The following is a 14,396-nucleotide window of genomic DNA, read 5'->3' on the forward strand; positions in this document are numbered from 1 at the left end:
TGAGAGCGTGGGTACACGGTTCCCACAATGCAGTGCGTCTCACGGTCTCTCACACAGCTGCTTTGTGAAATACCGTGATGCAGGCTATCAATGCAGTGTATCAAGCTGGAACGAATTTTGCGGGCCAGGACTGGATGTGACAGGCTGGATATTACGTGAAAATCCAAACCATCCTTTTTATAATTTTTAAAAACCGGATATCAGGAGCGGGAGTAATGGAGGATGAGTGTACAACTTTAAAGTATTTGGGCACACTCAAAAAACGCTTATAATACTGTAAATGCTCAAAATGCAAACCTTCCCATCCTACCATGGATTTTTTTTTCTTTTTTTTTTTTTGTTTTTAACATTGGGAGGTTGAGAAAGCTACCTGGAGATGCTGCTGTCCATGGGGTAAGGTGGTGGGGGGGTACAGTGGGAGGCAGGCACCATGGGTAACTGAGGCTGCAGGGCATGGGTTGGACTCAATGTGCTCAAGTCAGCACCCATGGGGACATGCGTGCCCATCATGGGGGTCACTGCAAAGACACAAACCGCTGTTAGCATCGGATGGCTTGAACACTGGGCAGCCGGTAGCAAGATGGTTAAGGAGAAAGACATAACATAAGGGCTCCTGGATCAAGTGCCTCCGAGACCGCTGCTGTTGTACCCTTGACTGATAAAACGTGACGTCGTTTCAGTAAAAGTGCGGGCTAAATAATAACACTCCTGGGGATGATGGGAATCAGTACACGTTCCAAGGAAATGGTAAACGTTACAGGACAATGGCGTTTTGAGTAAGACGGTCCCACAGGGATCACATTCGCAAGCTTCAGGAAGCCAGAAAGACGCAGAATCTACGGTGTACAAGGTGCGAGCGAGCCCTGACATGCAACCCTGATATGCGATGTGATAGCCCTTAGGAAGGGATAAGTGGGGGTGGGGATGGGACCAACTTACTGTCAGTTAGGCCTGTGGACATGCTGGAGGGGGTGAGGGAGTTGCGCTGCTGGGGGTTGATGAGCTGGCTCACCGAGGGCAGCTTGTTCACTTTGCTGTGGGGTGGGGAGCTGGAGCCGAAGGACGGCTGGGATGCGATGGGGCTCCTGGGAGGCAGAAAATCACACGCGGCGTTACACTGGCTCTTAAAGGTGCCCTCTGTTCAGCAGGACACAGGAAGGCCCTTCACACATCCACCGTGACCACTCCCTCTGCGACACCACCGTTAACTAATACTCACAGACATTTCGTCCAGGCATACTGGACGCTTAGGACTTCTCATAGAGCGAGAATACTGTTTAGTGTAGTAACTTTTGGAATGGCTTCCTCCGTATTACATCCTTTCCTGACATTCCTGACACGACACATATACGTAATTATTTTTTACCGTTCTGACAGTGAGCCCGCAGGTTGTTATCGCAGAAATACATATCAGTACCGTTACGCTCCATGAGTTCATTGAGGAAACAATTTCTGTTTTAAGTGTTCATATTTAGCTGAATAGTGGCTACGCTATAGCAATTACGTTAAAGCGCCACACTTTTTAAAAATTCAAACCCATCTTTATGTTACTAGTTTTCCCCAATGTTCCTCTTAGATAATGAATCCTAACTGCAAGGTTATAGCTACTAAAATATATATGATCCATATTTTAAATCATAACTATGTATAAGGGACTGAAATTTTCTGGCAGGAGAGCACTGATGAAAATATGTGCTTCTTTTGGATATACAGACATTTATTTTAAATGACTGTTATATGCATACATTTTGTGGTGTTTGAGGCACCTCTCGTTCATTGCTCTCTACTGAAGAGATCCGCTCTACGGACAAAAGGTGACAGATTGCGTTCACAGACAAAGAAAGGAAAAGAGATCAGTGGCAGAAAACAGACATTTATTGAGCAATGACAGAAAGTGCAAAAGCCATACATCACAACAAGTGTCTGTTTCAAACAGAAGAGACACAATACTTAGTTCTGAATAAACTTTGCTCTGAGCTTCATGGTACATAGAGTATAAGTCATTTCCTCATCCTCATGAAAAAAGAAAAGAAAGGACTTTCTTATGAAAATCTCCAAAAAAAAAGATTAAAATCAAACACAACTGTCCAGCAGTGATTATATAAAACATGACCTGCATTGTAAAGGTAACATTTGAAATATTTTCCTTTTTTTTTTCTAACATCTCCAGTGACAACTGCATTAATCTGAGTCCAGCTCCAATATCAACACCACAACGAAACCAAAGCAAGCGTACAAAGCAGCTCAACAGCAGCAACAAATCAGGTAGAAAAATACTAGCGCTTGGTTCCTGACCAGCTTTGTCTATTCAGTCCTTTGAGAGAACTTCCCTTAGTGTGAGGAAAATGAAGAGGTCAGCTGAGGCCATCACTGTACATGTGCAATGTATTTGTGCAACACAACCAGGTCTAGTCTAAATAATAATAATAATAATAATATTTAAAAAAAAAAAATCTTTCTTTCCCGTTTTCATCGACAAAAACTAAAGCAAACAACCTAACTCATGCAAGTGGGAAACGGACATTGTGTTTACAAAATGAAAGAAGCAACGAACTCGGCTATAAAAATTGACTTCTCGGCTATGAAACACATGAGACGTTTGAGGTCAGAAATATTCAGATAACCAGACATGCAAGAGAAAAAAAAAAAAGATAAGAATCAGCAGTGATCTCACCCCGGAGATCCATTCTGAAAAGGCGACTCAAGTTCCCTTCTGTCAGCTGTCTTTTTAATTCCAGCTGCTTAAAAATGATGCGGTTATGACTGTACCATACATAATTACCGTGGTGCAACTACAGTCTCAGTGTACCCGCATTCCGGGGCTCACTTCCTGCTAATCGGCTGCAGTCTTTTTTCAATCGGTCAGCGTGAGACCCGCAGGAAGACGTTCTTGAGGACAAAATGCCCCGAGAGGGAGGCGAGAGCTGAACGGACCCAGCGCCAATCTAAGGCACCGCAGACGGTGACTGGGAGAGGAATGTGAGGCTGCCATTTAGGCCACGCTGAAGTGTGTCTTCTGCTCAGAGACTGGCTCCAAAAGCTCAGTACGGAGACGGGCTTTAAGTAGACTGCAGAGAGGAACCAGAGAGGAGAGAAAAGACAAGGAAAAATAAGGGAGCGGTCTTGGGGGAAGGAGGCATCTTCATGACCGTGGACACTCGACGGGTTTGGTTGGACCGGCTGGGGCCGGCGCCCAGCCTGCTCCGTCTCTCGGACCATGAAAGGAAGGGTTAAGGGCAGGTTCATTCCCTGCGCCGTTAATGTAGACCCAGAACGACATTCTGGAAATGTGTTTCACTCAAACGACACTCTGCCAACAGGGAAATAAATAGTAACTGAAACGAATACACAAGTGACTGTATATGAAGCCAAACCTAGAGTTTCACTTCCATTTTATCTCATTATATCCGTTATCGTCCGAAAATAAATATAAAAAGTCACACATCTGCGCTGTGCCGTCAAACTGCAACAAGTTTTGTATTCTTATGAATAATGTGCTGTTTTTCTTCACTCATGCTGGAGGAGACTGGTTTGAATTCAGAGGGAAGGTGCAGCGCACATCAACGACCACTGGATGGCGCTGGAACACTAAGCCAGTCACAAAGTGGAAAAACACACGCGCCTATTTCTGTACTGCAGAATACTTTGGAAACTTTAGTCCAGGAAATTTTCTCGGGCCAAAAATAAAATAAAGAAAAGACTGACACACTGGGTTTTTTTTTTATTTTTCCTCCAGGGAAATGGGTGCTTTTATTGCTTAGTGTCCAGAACACTTTGCATAATGTGGGGTTTGGGGTTGGAGGGGGGGGTTACAGAGACCATGATGAATGATGGCGAATGTGTGCTATGGAAAAACAGCATATGAAACACAGCAACAGAAGACAGAAAGAGGTGGGGGGTTGGGGGTGGGGAACAGCCATCGTGCAGGTAAAATTTAAAGGACTTCGTCTCGGGTTTCCTCCGAGACCAACTCGGTCGAGTGAATGAACAAAACCAAATCAGAGAGAGAGCATCAGGAGAGCAATGGGAGCGCTGCTTTCGCTTGCCCGTGTTTACCCTGCACTTAAACATAGTACTTGTAGCATCAGCACAATAGATGACATTAAGAGGGAATTTCCTTTCTCGAACCCAACACGCGCTGCCCTCTGTTTTCTGCTGTCACTCTGCGCACAATAATAGAAGACGGGCCGCAAAAAGCAGTGCGAGAAAGCCGGATGTGAGAAACTTGGAATAGTTACCTCGCCCATCATCCCTGTCTAATCGTTTGCACCAGCAGATACAGGAGCAGGGGAATAAAAACACTGGACTTCATACTTCGGTCTGAAACCGAAAAGCCAAAACAGCACTTTAGCGGTTCCTTCCTTGTTTTCAGCGCAGACAGGAGGGGTGAAGCGAGGAGGGAAAAGAAGAAGAGGGGGGAAAAAAGAAAAGGCGACACTTCTCGAAGCAGTGCCGTGCGCGTACGCGTTACCTCACCGTTTGGCTTTCCGAGACTCTCTTAAGGAGAAGTGATAGCAAAAGCAATAATTATCAAGGAGCGTTAAAGACAGCCTAACAAAGCTGTCAACTTGCGGAAAACTTTTGCTTTTTTTTTTTTTTCTTCACGGGTGAGAGGCACGGTCTGCTGAGAAAGCGACGTGCTGCTTTTACGGATGAGGGGAAGGAGGGAAGGCGGTTGTGTAACCGGCGCTCTCGTGTAAATGTGGCGATGGCGGGAGACGCTCGCTCTCCGCGTGGCCTCGCACCCCAAGCCCCACCCGTCTGAGTGAAAAACGCAGCTGGGCAATGCGCCGCGACCCTCCCATCGCCGTGGTAAAGCCACACTGCAGTGTTGAGCGTTCCCTCGTTCGAGTGCGTTAAGCGAATTAAGCCTTTAGTTTAAAGCAAAACCGCTCGTCGAAAGTGCGGAAGCTGTCAGCGGCCGCAAAGCTGTTAGCACTCGGAGCGGTTCCGACAGCCACAAATTGAACACATTATTATTAGTATTATTATTTTTTTTTTTATTTTTTCCCCACCGTAGTAAATGAACATTCCCACTGAGCAGCAGAAGCACAAATGAAGCCCATCAAAGATCAGGTGAGATCTTGAAGCTACAGCCAAGCAGAGATGACCGCACACGCTCTACGCAAAGTCGCCAACGGCTTCCGGTCCAAAAAAGGCCACTCGACAAGCAACATGCTGAGTCTCGACAAGATTTAACAATGTTTCTTTCTTTTTTCATCGCTGTTTTTTTATTTATTGTTATCTTCTTTTTTTAACTGTCTCAGTCGGGAGCCTCGTGTTAAAATCACACCATGCAGATGATTTCCAGCTACGTCCTTCGGCGATGAGTACAACGGCAAGCATGCAATGGAAAAAAAGATAAATAGATGAGGCAAGGCAGCGATCGGTTAAAACGACCGTGACCCGTTGTTTCCGTAAAGCTGCCGAGCAGACGCGTTTACCGTGTTCGCCGCACCGCTCCGCGTCTCACAGTGGAAATAGTAGCTGTTTTCTGGCTTTGAGGTACTCACTGTTTCTGGATAAGGCTCTGCTGTTGTTGCCTGTATGACTCTATAGTGTGCTGGGGTAGGAACTGCATGAGCTCCAGAGACTCTTTGATTTTCACCAAGATCTCATAGATTTCACGGCCTTTAATCTGCGGGGAGAAGAGCGGGCCGTAAGTGACAGTTCGGTGCATCGCCGGGCAGCGGCCCCGGCGGGAGACGAGGCCGCGGAGGGGGGTCACTTACAGGCAGACAATACACTTCCTCGTCGGTGGATCTTCTCTTCTTGATGGAGGACACCTGGATGCCGTGCGTTGCTTGCCGGAAAGCTGCGGACGCGGAAGAAAAGCGACGTGAGCGCGTGGAGGAGCTTCGGGGTGGCGGGGATGGGGATGAGGAGGAACGAACGACAGGAGGCGTGATGAATGGCAAGGAGAAGAAGGGCAAGTGTGAGAGGGATGAGGGTCATGCAGTACGTTGCCATCCGGCGATGGACCATATGGCGTGTTTGGCCCTGCGGTGAGTGAGAGACCAGGCAGCATTCGTGGGAAGACGGGGAATGAACTACGCAGGACGAGCAAACCCTACACCAGCCCCTGCCACTACTTACGGCGCTTCGTACCCTCACTGCTCTTTGTTCCGTCGGTGACGTGCTGCTTGCGGATGCTGTCCTCGTCCGCCTTGCGGTCTCTTCCGGGACAGGCACAGATTCGGGCTTCGAAGCAGCGCCTCCCGAGCACCTGGCCACTAGGACGCGGAGGGGAGAGCAGCTCTCAGAGCCGAATTCCATTCCCAAACGGAATCGAGACGCAAGCGGCGGAGATACCGCGTCAAGAAGACGACGATGGAGGACTTACTCTCTAGTTTCGAGAGTGACGATGATTAGAATGGGGCGTCGGTTCATTCCCCCAACGCAGCTGGAGTTGCACATGAAATTGTACAGAATGGTGGTGAACTCTGTTCCCACCTGTTGGGGGGATGAAGGAAAATTATTACCTTTTAACTAGATGAGAAAAATTTAAAATCTGTCGCAATAGTTGCCTTCCTAGGAAACGTCACATTATAATTTGCATCATAAAAATAATAGCTACTGAAACATGAGAAATGGGCACGTAAAAATACGGTAACCATCACTTACAAAAAACTCACAGCGCACTCAACATTGAAGGAGAAAATATCGCAAAAGCAAACAAAAACATAATCAACTGCAAACAATTAAACGATAAAAAATGTGAAGTAATTCAGGAATTCACAGTTTAAGGCACTTTGGCTTTTAAGCCACTTTTTGTTCCAGCATTATAGCCTTTATTTTGCTGTGTTTACCAAGGCTTGGGTCCACAGAAAACTTTACATTCTCATCTCTTAGACTAACCATGTTTTACCATAAAGCAGTAGATGAAGAAAAAACAAAAATGAGCACAAATACCAAATATCTGTAGTGTGAGTTTCTGTAACGGGGTTGAAATATTCACGAATGGCACTGGCAGAAGTTGGTGTGAAATGGTTTTCCTCAATATATTTATTGCGTTACATCCAAATCTCATAGTTATAGCACAACTAGTTGTATTTAATTAGAAGTAAAAGGGAAAGTTCGCATTTATTTAGCGGATGCTTTTCTCCAAAGTGATTTACCATTATTTGTAATAAGTAATTTTTACTGTAGCAATTCAGTGTAAGTACCGCACTCGAGGCTACTACAGTTGGAGGTGGGATTCAAACCTCCAACTTTGGATCCAAAAGCAGCCAAGCAGGCTGGGGCAGTTGGTGGGAACAGATGTCCATTGTGATCATTGCAAATAATGGCAATTGTGGGGAATGTAATGTGGTTGCGCAACCGCAGCTGGGGGTTGTCGAGGGCAACAAGGAGGTAAGTGTCTAGGGGGGTGAAGCATGTGTAATGCTGGCTTGAGGTGCAGCTCCTTGAGGAAGAAGCTATCCTCGGACCGAAAGCATCGTTTCCGTGCTAATCACGTCGCTGTGTTTCCGTCATCGTTTGTCATGTACAGTTTCCACGTGTCATTATTCACCCCATCGGAGCCCAAAGTGGCGCGCAGTACAGTATCATTTCACATTATTGTTTTGGAAATGTAATTGTCAGCGGTTGGATCTGTTCAACTGTGTGATTGCATGAGCAGCTTTATTGGGATTGTTGCTATGACAACAGGTCCACTCCGTGCAGCAGGCAGGATGATTGACACTGGGTTACTGAGGGCTGCGTGTGGAGATCCGGGGTCAGAAGAGCTCATCTGCTTGAGTGTGTTGTGACCCAGTCTGGAAAACAGAGGTCTTGGAAGAACGAGCGATGGCCTTGCGCCGAAAAGTGACGCGTCATGACGGCAGGTTTACCTGGGGTGGCTCATATGGTACGAGCACACTTTGACGGCCTGTTATGGAATCCTCCACATACTGGGCATGGCTGTTCCCCTCCACCCGGATCAAATGACTGGGAGGAGCTATCTGGCCTGTAACAATAATTGAATGGCTTTCGAACAATGAAATATAACAAATATAGAGGAAACTGTTCTCAGTACTGCGTGTGTAAAAAATATTTAAATGGGGACTTAAGAAGAAAACGATGGGAAAAACTCATTTAAAGGATAGTCTTGACAGTAAAGAGTAGAGTGGATTTCAAAATAGACAGTTTCTCTAGGTAGTCTTTTAGTCCCTTTATCGAATTAAATCCAATTAAAGCACTTACAAATACACAGCTCCACATCTAGGATTAAAAGAACCGCAATAGCAACACTTAATAGACTCAGTCGACTCAAAAAATGAAAAAACAAATGCTGCGGTGTTTGGAAGCGAAGGTACGAAGAAGAGGAGCGCGCGTGACGTTGAACTCACCGTCGTTGAACTCGCGGCTCAGCTCGTGGTTGGGGCAGCGCTTGACCACCTCGGTCACATGCTCAGCCTTTTTGTAGACGGGCATGGCCCGGATGACGGCACCTTGGGGCGGGGTGGTCAGAACCTTGATTTGGATGGGACAGGTCTTGGCGATTTGGCAGTACAACTTTTTCAGGTCTGTGGAGTACTGAGGAGAAAGAAGGAAAAATAAAAATATTACGACTGTGTACGTCTTTCGTAATTTATTTCCTGAGTACTATGTTTCCTTGGATGCCAGCATTGACTTCTGAAATATGAATTTCCAGCGACACTAATGTTGCGAGATACGGCTGTTGTCCTTATGAAAAATGGACAGTCTTTGGGGCAAGGAATATTCTAATATTAGACTGAATTAAGGTCTGCTCGTATTTTTTCGTATATTCTGGGTTGAAAATTGTCCGAAATGTGTTCCGTTGTTGCGTAGCACACTGCATATTCACAGCCAAAGGAGAGCATGTTTTTCCATGGTTGAACATCATACCACAATGGCAGGACATTCTTTACTTTGTGTCCTGAACTCCAACATACGGGAAACTCGTATTTTATAGACAGGCTCCACTTGACATTCAATCATCGGAGTTTGAGTTAAAATAAAGAATCCCGATAGCGTCCTATAAAATTTGCTTGTGTTTCAATATGCTTGATGTTCCAGTTACAAACTTTCTGCAGAACTTGATATGAAAAATTAAGCTCTTTCTACTTGTGGACGGACTTGAAAGTGTTAAATGGCCACCTGCTATTACGTTTTTCATTTAAAGAAAAAAAATCATCTTAAAACTGTGGAGGTGGGAGGACTTATGACACACCCAGAGTTTCTGATGTACCCTCGACAACCCCCCCGGCACTTCCGAAGTGTGCTACTCCTTCAGCCACAGCTCAAATATTCCCCTCAGGTATGAGGTGGGCCGCAAGTTCGAAACCCTCCACCTAAACACTACAGAGAAGAGCGGATTAATGCGTTATGGTGAATTTCCTAGAACGCTAGGTTTTAGTTCCCACCGTGGGATATTTGCTGCCCCCACACTAGCCACACGTGGTGAGAAGACCCAAAGAAGAAACACTAGCAAATTTTCCTTGAATGGCAGAGATAACTAGAGCCCTTCCCCTTTCGGCGATCACAGCAAGACTTATGGTCGGCTAAACGCCTATAGGGGTGCAGGTGGTAGGGGCCAAAGAGCGCTGTCCTCCAAGCGTGTTACGTTACCCAATAAAGCCTGCATCCCGTACCATGAGAAAAAGCGGGTGGCACATAGCATGTGCGCTGGCTAATATACCAGCACCAGCTTTGGTTCCTCCCGAGATGGCATGAGGGGTGTCATCTCAAGGTGGACATTTAACAATCGAGTAATCGGTTATAACTAAGGTGGGAGAAAAAAAGCATGAAAAATAAAGATGCCAGTGCTGACAGCTCATTATGTCAGGGCAGGAGTAGCTATCGCATGGCCTCATCTCACCACGCACTGCAATTTTCCTTTCTTAACTTGCGAGGACATCAAAGTCTATTGCAGCGGTTTCCAAACTTCTTCTAGCGGTGCCGCCCTTGAGTCATGTATCCTATTCTGTGACACCCTCCATCAGTTTTCTGTCGGAGCCATTTTTCCATGGGCACTTGGTCAATACTCTATTAATGAGTGAGGAGTGGACGCGATGCATCTCCTAGACAAGTGTGCCACATCCTACGACGAAAACTTATCACATGCTGACAGCTGTAAACAAAGAAACTGATGTGCAGCATACAGTGACTAATATATTAATTTACTTTAGGTTCATTCTTAATCATGTATGTGTACCAATGTAAAAGAATGGGCATCGGCTCCAGAAAAATAGTACATCTAATTGTTAATATACTTGTGAAAAAATGAGGGAAATCGTAAAAGTTACACAAAAAAAATTGACAATCAAGCCAAGGCAAATTTGCTGATAATTTTGCAGCACCTCTGGGCACCCAGGTGAAGAACTGATTATGTATCAGAAGGCTGTTTATGTGTTTCCCAAAGTTCACTTCGTTCAGAACATCTGCTTTCATCATCCTTGAATCCTGTATCCAGACAAAGCAAGTAGACCAGCTCTGCCTGGACTGGGTTAACCAAGGCCAGGTTAGAATTATGTTTTATTTTCTTTGTGCTGCAATTCGACTCAGTCATCGACACGGTTTCGCAACATGCTTTGCTTCTCCTTAAAGTATTAAGTCCTACTCTTTAGGCAAACATAGAAAAAAAGTAATGCAAGTTCCCTTTCAGGTTAATTTCAATGGAAAAAAAGAGTATGTGAACGCTGCCGGGGGCTGTTTTCCAGAACAATGATACATTAAATTCCATTTCCATTAACTTTTGATATGAAATGTTCCAATGAAAGGTGCCCATCCCAGCACCTGTCTAAGCTGAGTTATAACGTTACTCAAGTTTGGCAATGGGATGTGTACCACGTCAGTGCCTCGAACATGCTTCCTCTCTTTTCCCTAAGGAAAACATCGTTAAAAAAATGACTAACAAACACATATGCGCACAAACACACACACATAGGGGCCGACAAACAACTTTGCTCAATTTACATTGAAAAGCCAAAGCCTGCTGCCTTCAAAGAACGTTTAATTGAAAATTTTTGTACTTAAAAAAATAAAAATAAAAAGCTGCACATTAAGCAACATGCTGGTTGAATTTTTTTTTTTTTTTTTTTTACTGAATGCTTCATTAATTTCATTTAAATTAAGTTTTTCCTTCTGCAACAAGCTGGACTGATACATTTCTGTGAGGGCACAGAAGCAGTACAGTAAGCAGTACTTTAGAGGTTTGGAGCAGCACCTCACCTATGCAGTGTACCAAACTGTGCCCTCTAATTACTACAGCACACACCTTCTTCTGAGGGTAGGAATTTTCCATTCGTAGCCACCGCCCTCCGCTATCCATTCCCTTCTCAAGGAGTCGGTAGCGCCGGGAAGGCGTGGATTCACGACGTTAGCTATGGTGAATTTGCCGCTGCCTCTCCCAAAACACCATTAGAGAAACGCCTCTTCTTTTATCAAGTCCTTCAGTCCCAAGACTGAAGCCACACTCCATTAAAATATCCGCATTAAAGCATTTCTTTGCTATCCTTCGGTAACAGAGACCGCTGTAACCTTAGGTCGTTGTATTTACAACGGGTTTATTTTAGGGTTTTGACAAATCAGTTTTGCTGTTGGACATTGTCTACGAGAGTTTTGCTGTTGGACATTGTCTGCGACAGGATGATTTAAGTGCTCCTTTCATGAAACAAGACCTGGTTGTGAAAGGTTTTATAAAACAGTGCAACGACTGTCTGTAATTGCCCTCTGGATCTTGAACTGATGCCCTTAAAGCTGCCGTCAATCACTTAAGTCAACGGAAGAGATAGGAAACCCAAGGATGGGCCACAGGGCAATATAGTTGTTAGAGCTGTCGCCTTGCGATTGAAAGACGGGGATTCAGTTCCCACCCTTGAGCAAGGTACTTACCCTGAACTGCTCCAGTAAAAATTACCCTCATGTTTAAATGACCAAATCACTGTAAGGAGCTTTTGAAAGTTGCTTTGCAGAAGAGTGTCAACTAAATTAACATTTATTCATATTATTCAATCAGCATAATGTGCCTCTAGCAGGGCAGATGAATTGGGTCATATTGGCCTGCCCAGCAAGCCCTTCACACTTCATACAACAAGGATGGAGAATTCACACAAGCATAACACAGCCATTGGGAGAGGAGACGAAAGGGAAGGCAAACACAAAGTGTCGCTTCCATGGTTCCCCAGCTCCCCGAGGGCTCTAAATTCCCGCATCCTCACATCCAGGTCTCCTTACAGCTTACAGAAACAGAGAAGTCTGTCTGAATCATTCCTCCATCCATCCATTCATCCATTATCAATAACGGTTTGCCCAACGTAGGTTCATGGTGGTCCAGAATCTATCCTGGAAGCATAAGATGCAAAGGTGGATGTGCCCTTGATGGGACTTCAGTTAGTTTTGCAGGACACATTACTACTACATGACATGTGAATATAACTTTTTTTTTCATCTGTATACACATCAGCTCTCTTTGGATTCAAGGGACGCAGGTTTGAATCCAACTTCCACCTATAGTACTTTTGAGCAAGGTACTCATTCTAAATTGCTGCAGTAACATTACCCAACTGTATAAACAGGTAAAGAATTGTAAGTAACTTAACATTGTAAGTTGCTTTGGAGAAAAGTACAGATAGAAAAAGCTGTTTTTTGACACCCATATAGTGCTAGCCATGAAAATGACACATCACTCTGTTAATGATGTGCAAGGTGAGAGGTTGTTTTCAATTCAGCTCAGAAACTCCCTCATGATACTTCATTAATCTGGACTGAAAATCTCAGGAGCTCTTAAAAATGTTGCCTTAAATTGGTGAAACTGGTCTTTTCCTTATGTTGAGAATTCATTATAGTTATGATAAGAACCTTTTTTTATCTTTGCAGACATTTTAAGAAAAAAAAGTTATGCCTGGCTTTTGAGAACCATAATTTTTGCCAGGCAATCTTGCAGTACTAGCAGTCACTATTGTAACAGTAAGAGAAGAATGGGGGGAAAGGGGAAAATGTCAAATTTACCATGCATCCTAGCAACAGAGTTGGAAAGCGCTGTTCCATCACCTGTGCGGACTAGCTCTGGGATTTGGGCAATATTCCAGCAGCGCTGCTGGAGCTGCTCGAGAATGCTGATGCTGAATAATACACCTTCGCTCCCAGTCAGATATTACAGTGGCAATGAAGACACAAACAGACACATCGCTTTTCCAGTGGAACTCCAACCCAGCCCTGGAGCCACGAACTTTGAAGGTGCAAATCTAAGCAGTCACGCCGCTCTTTTGCTTAAAAGCTGGAACTTGTTCTAAAAAGGTATCAGTCAAAGTCTTAAAAGGTCCAAGATGAATAAATGCAGCTGACTGACAGGACATGGTCCACACTGAGGCTCCAACATATAATTATACACATATTATGGTTTGTGTGATGTATATATGGTGACAGTGTGATTAATGCGGTTAGTGAGCAGAGAACAATGGAAGTCACCGTCAAACAACAATCTTATGCGATATTGCACTTAAGGAATTGAATAATCTGAGAAATCCGGTTAAATCCATTACTTGCACATTCAGTCTTCATGTGTAAGACAGTTGTTAACTTTACATAGTTTATCTTTGTTGTACATGTGCATTATCATTGACACATCCAGTTGACATGACAAATCCTTTAATTTTTCCCACATTGAAAAAGGACACAGCTGGAATCATAATGCAGCGTCGATGAGCGCAGGAACTTTAGTGTACGGTACACAGGCACGCATGGTAACACACTTCCCTGACAACACAAGCTGAGGCAGGCCTATCGAGGCATCACTCCCTTTCTCTGCACTACTGCTGCGGGCGCAGCGAGGCAAGTTCTGGCAGCATCCGGACCTTAACCAAGCATGTTTGGCGCCTTTGGTCTTGTCTTGCGAGGTACCGTGCAAGTAGTGTCATGTCTACCCCTTCCACCAGAGCCTGTTTAATCACACAAAAATGCAAAGTGCATTTATCCAGCGAGAAAACATACAGGAGACCTACAATTTTGCAGTGTACCTTCAGATACATCATTATAGAAAACATTTCCAAACACGCTTTCAAAGAGAGTGTAAGTGAATTAAATTTAAATATATAGAAATTTCACATATTGCTCTGAAAAATCTATCTGTCTGAAGATCGGAAGAAAAATAATGAGGAAATCCGATAAAAATGCGGAGAATAAGGCGCGACTACGTTTACTGTCCATTTAACCTGTAAAAGATTCCGTTGACCAGAAGCAATTCTTCAGTCAAGTTGTTCTTCATTGAAACTGGACAAAAATGAAGGGCTGTAGGGAAGTTAGGTGGGAAGTGCCCACAAGCAGCAGCCACCACGGAAATGCCGGGATTGGTGTTTTACATGACTTGCATTGACCTGTGCGTGTTCTTGAATGAATGAGTACCCACCCCCCCACCCCCCATCGCGTCATGCCTGTGCCACATGGTAGTCAAT

General features: G+C 44.6%; 1 protein-coding gene across 6 annotated transcripts in view; it reads right to left on the reverse strand.

The window, feature by feature from the left end:
• Positions 1 to 14,396, reverse strand: part of tp63 (tumor protein p63) — a 32,480-nt gene that overhangs the window by 2,339 nt on the left and 15,745 nt on the right. Inside the window, exons 3-10 of one of the 6 annotated variants that reach the window (XM_018757241.1) lie at positions 8,331 to 8,517; positions 7,833 to 7,948; positions 6,344 to 6,453; positions 6,109 to 6,233; positions 5,733 to 5,815; positions 5,514 to 5,638; positions 940 to 1,085; positions 371 to 518 (exon numbers count right to left, since the gene is read on the reverse strand). In XM_018757241.1, coding sequence (XP_018612757.1) covers positions 371 to 518; positions 940 to 1,085; positions 5,514 to 5,638; positions 5,733 to 5,815; positions 6,109 to 6,233; positions 6,344 to 6,453; positions 7,833 to 7,948; positions 8,331 to 8,517 — 1,040 coding nt within the window. The other 5 variants (XM_018757240.1, XR_001966341.1, XM_018757242.2 and 2 more) reach the window with 5 other exon arrangements.

This window comes from Scleropages formosus, chromosome 8, assembly GCF_900964775.1.
Source record: "Scleropages formosus chromosome 8, fSclFor1.1, whole genome shotgun sequence".
Lineage (NCBI taxonomy): Eukaryota > Metazoa > Chordata > Actinopteri > Osteoglossiformes > Osteoglossidae > Scleropages > Scleropages formosus.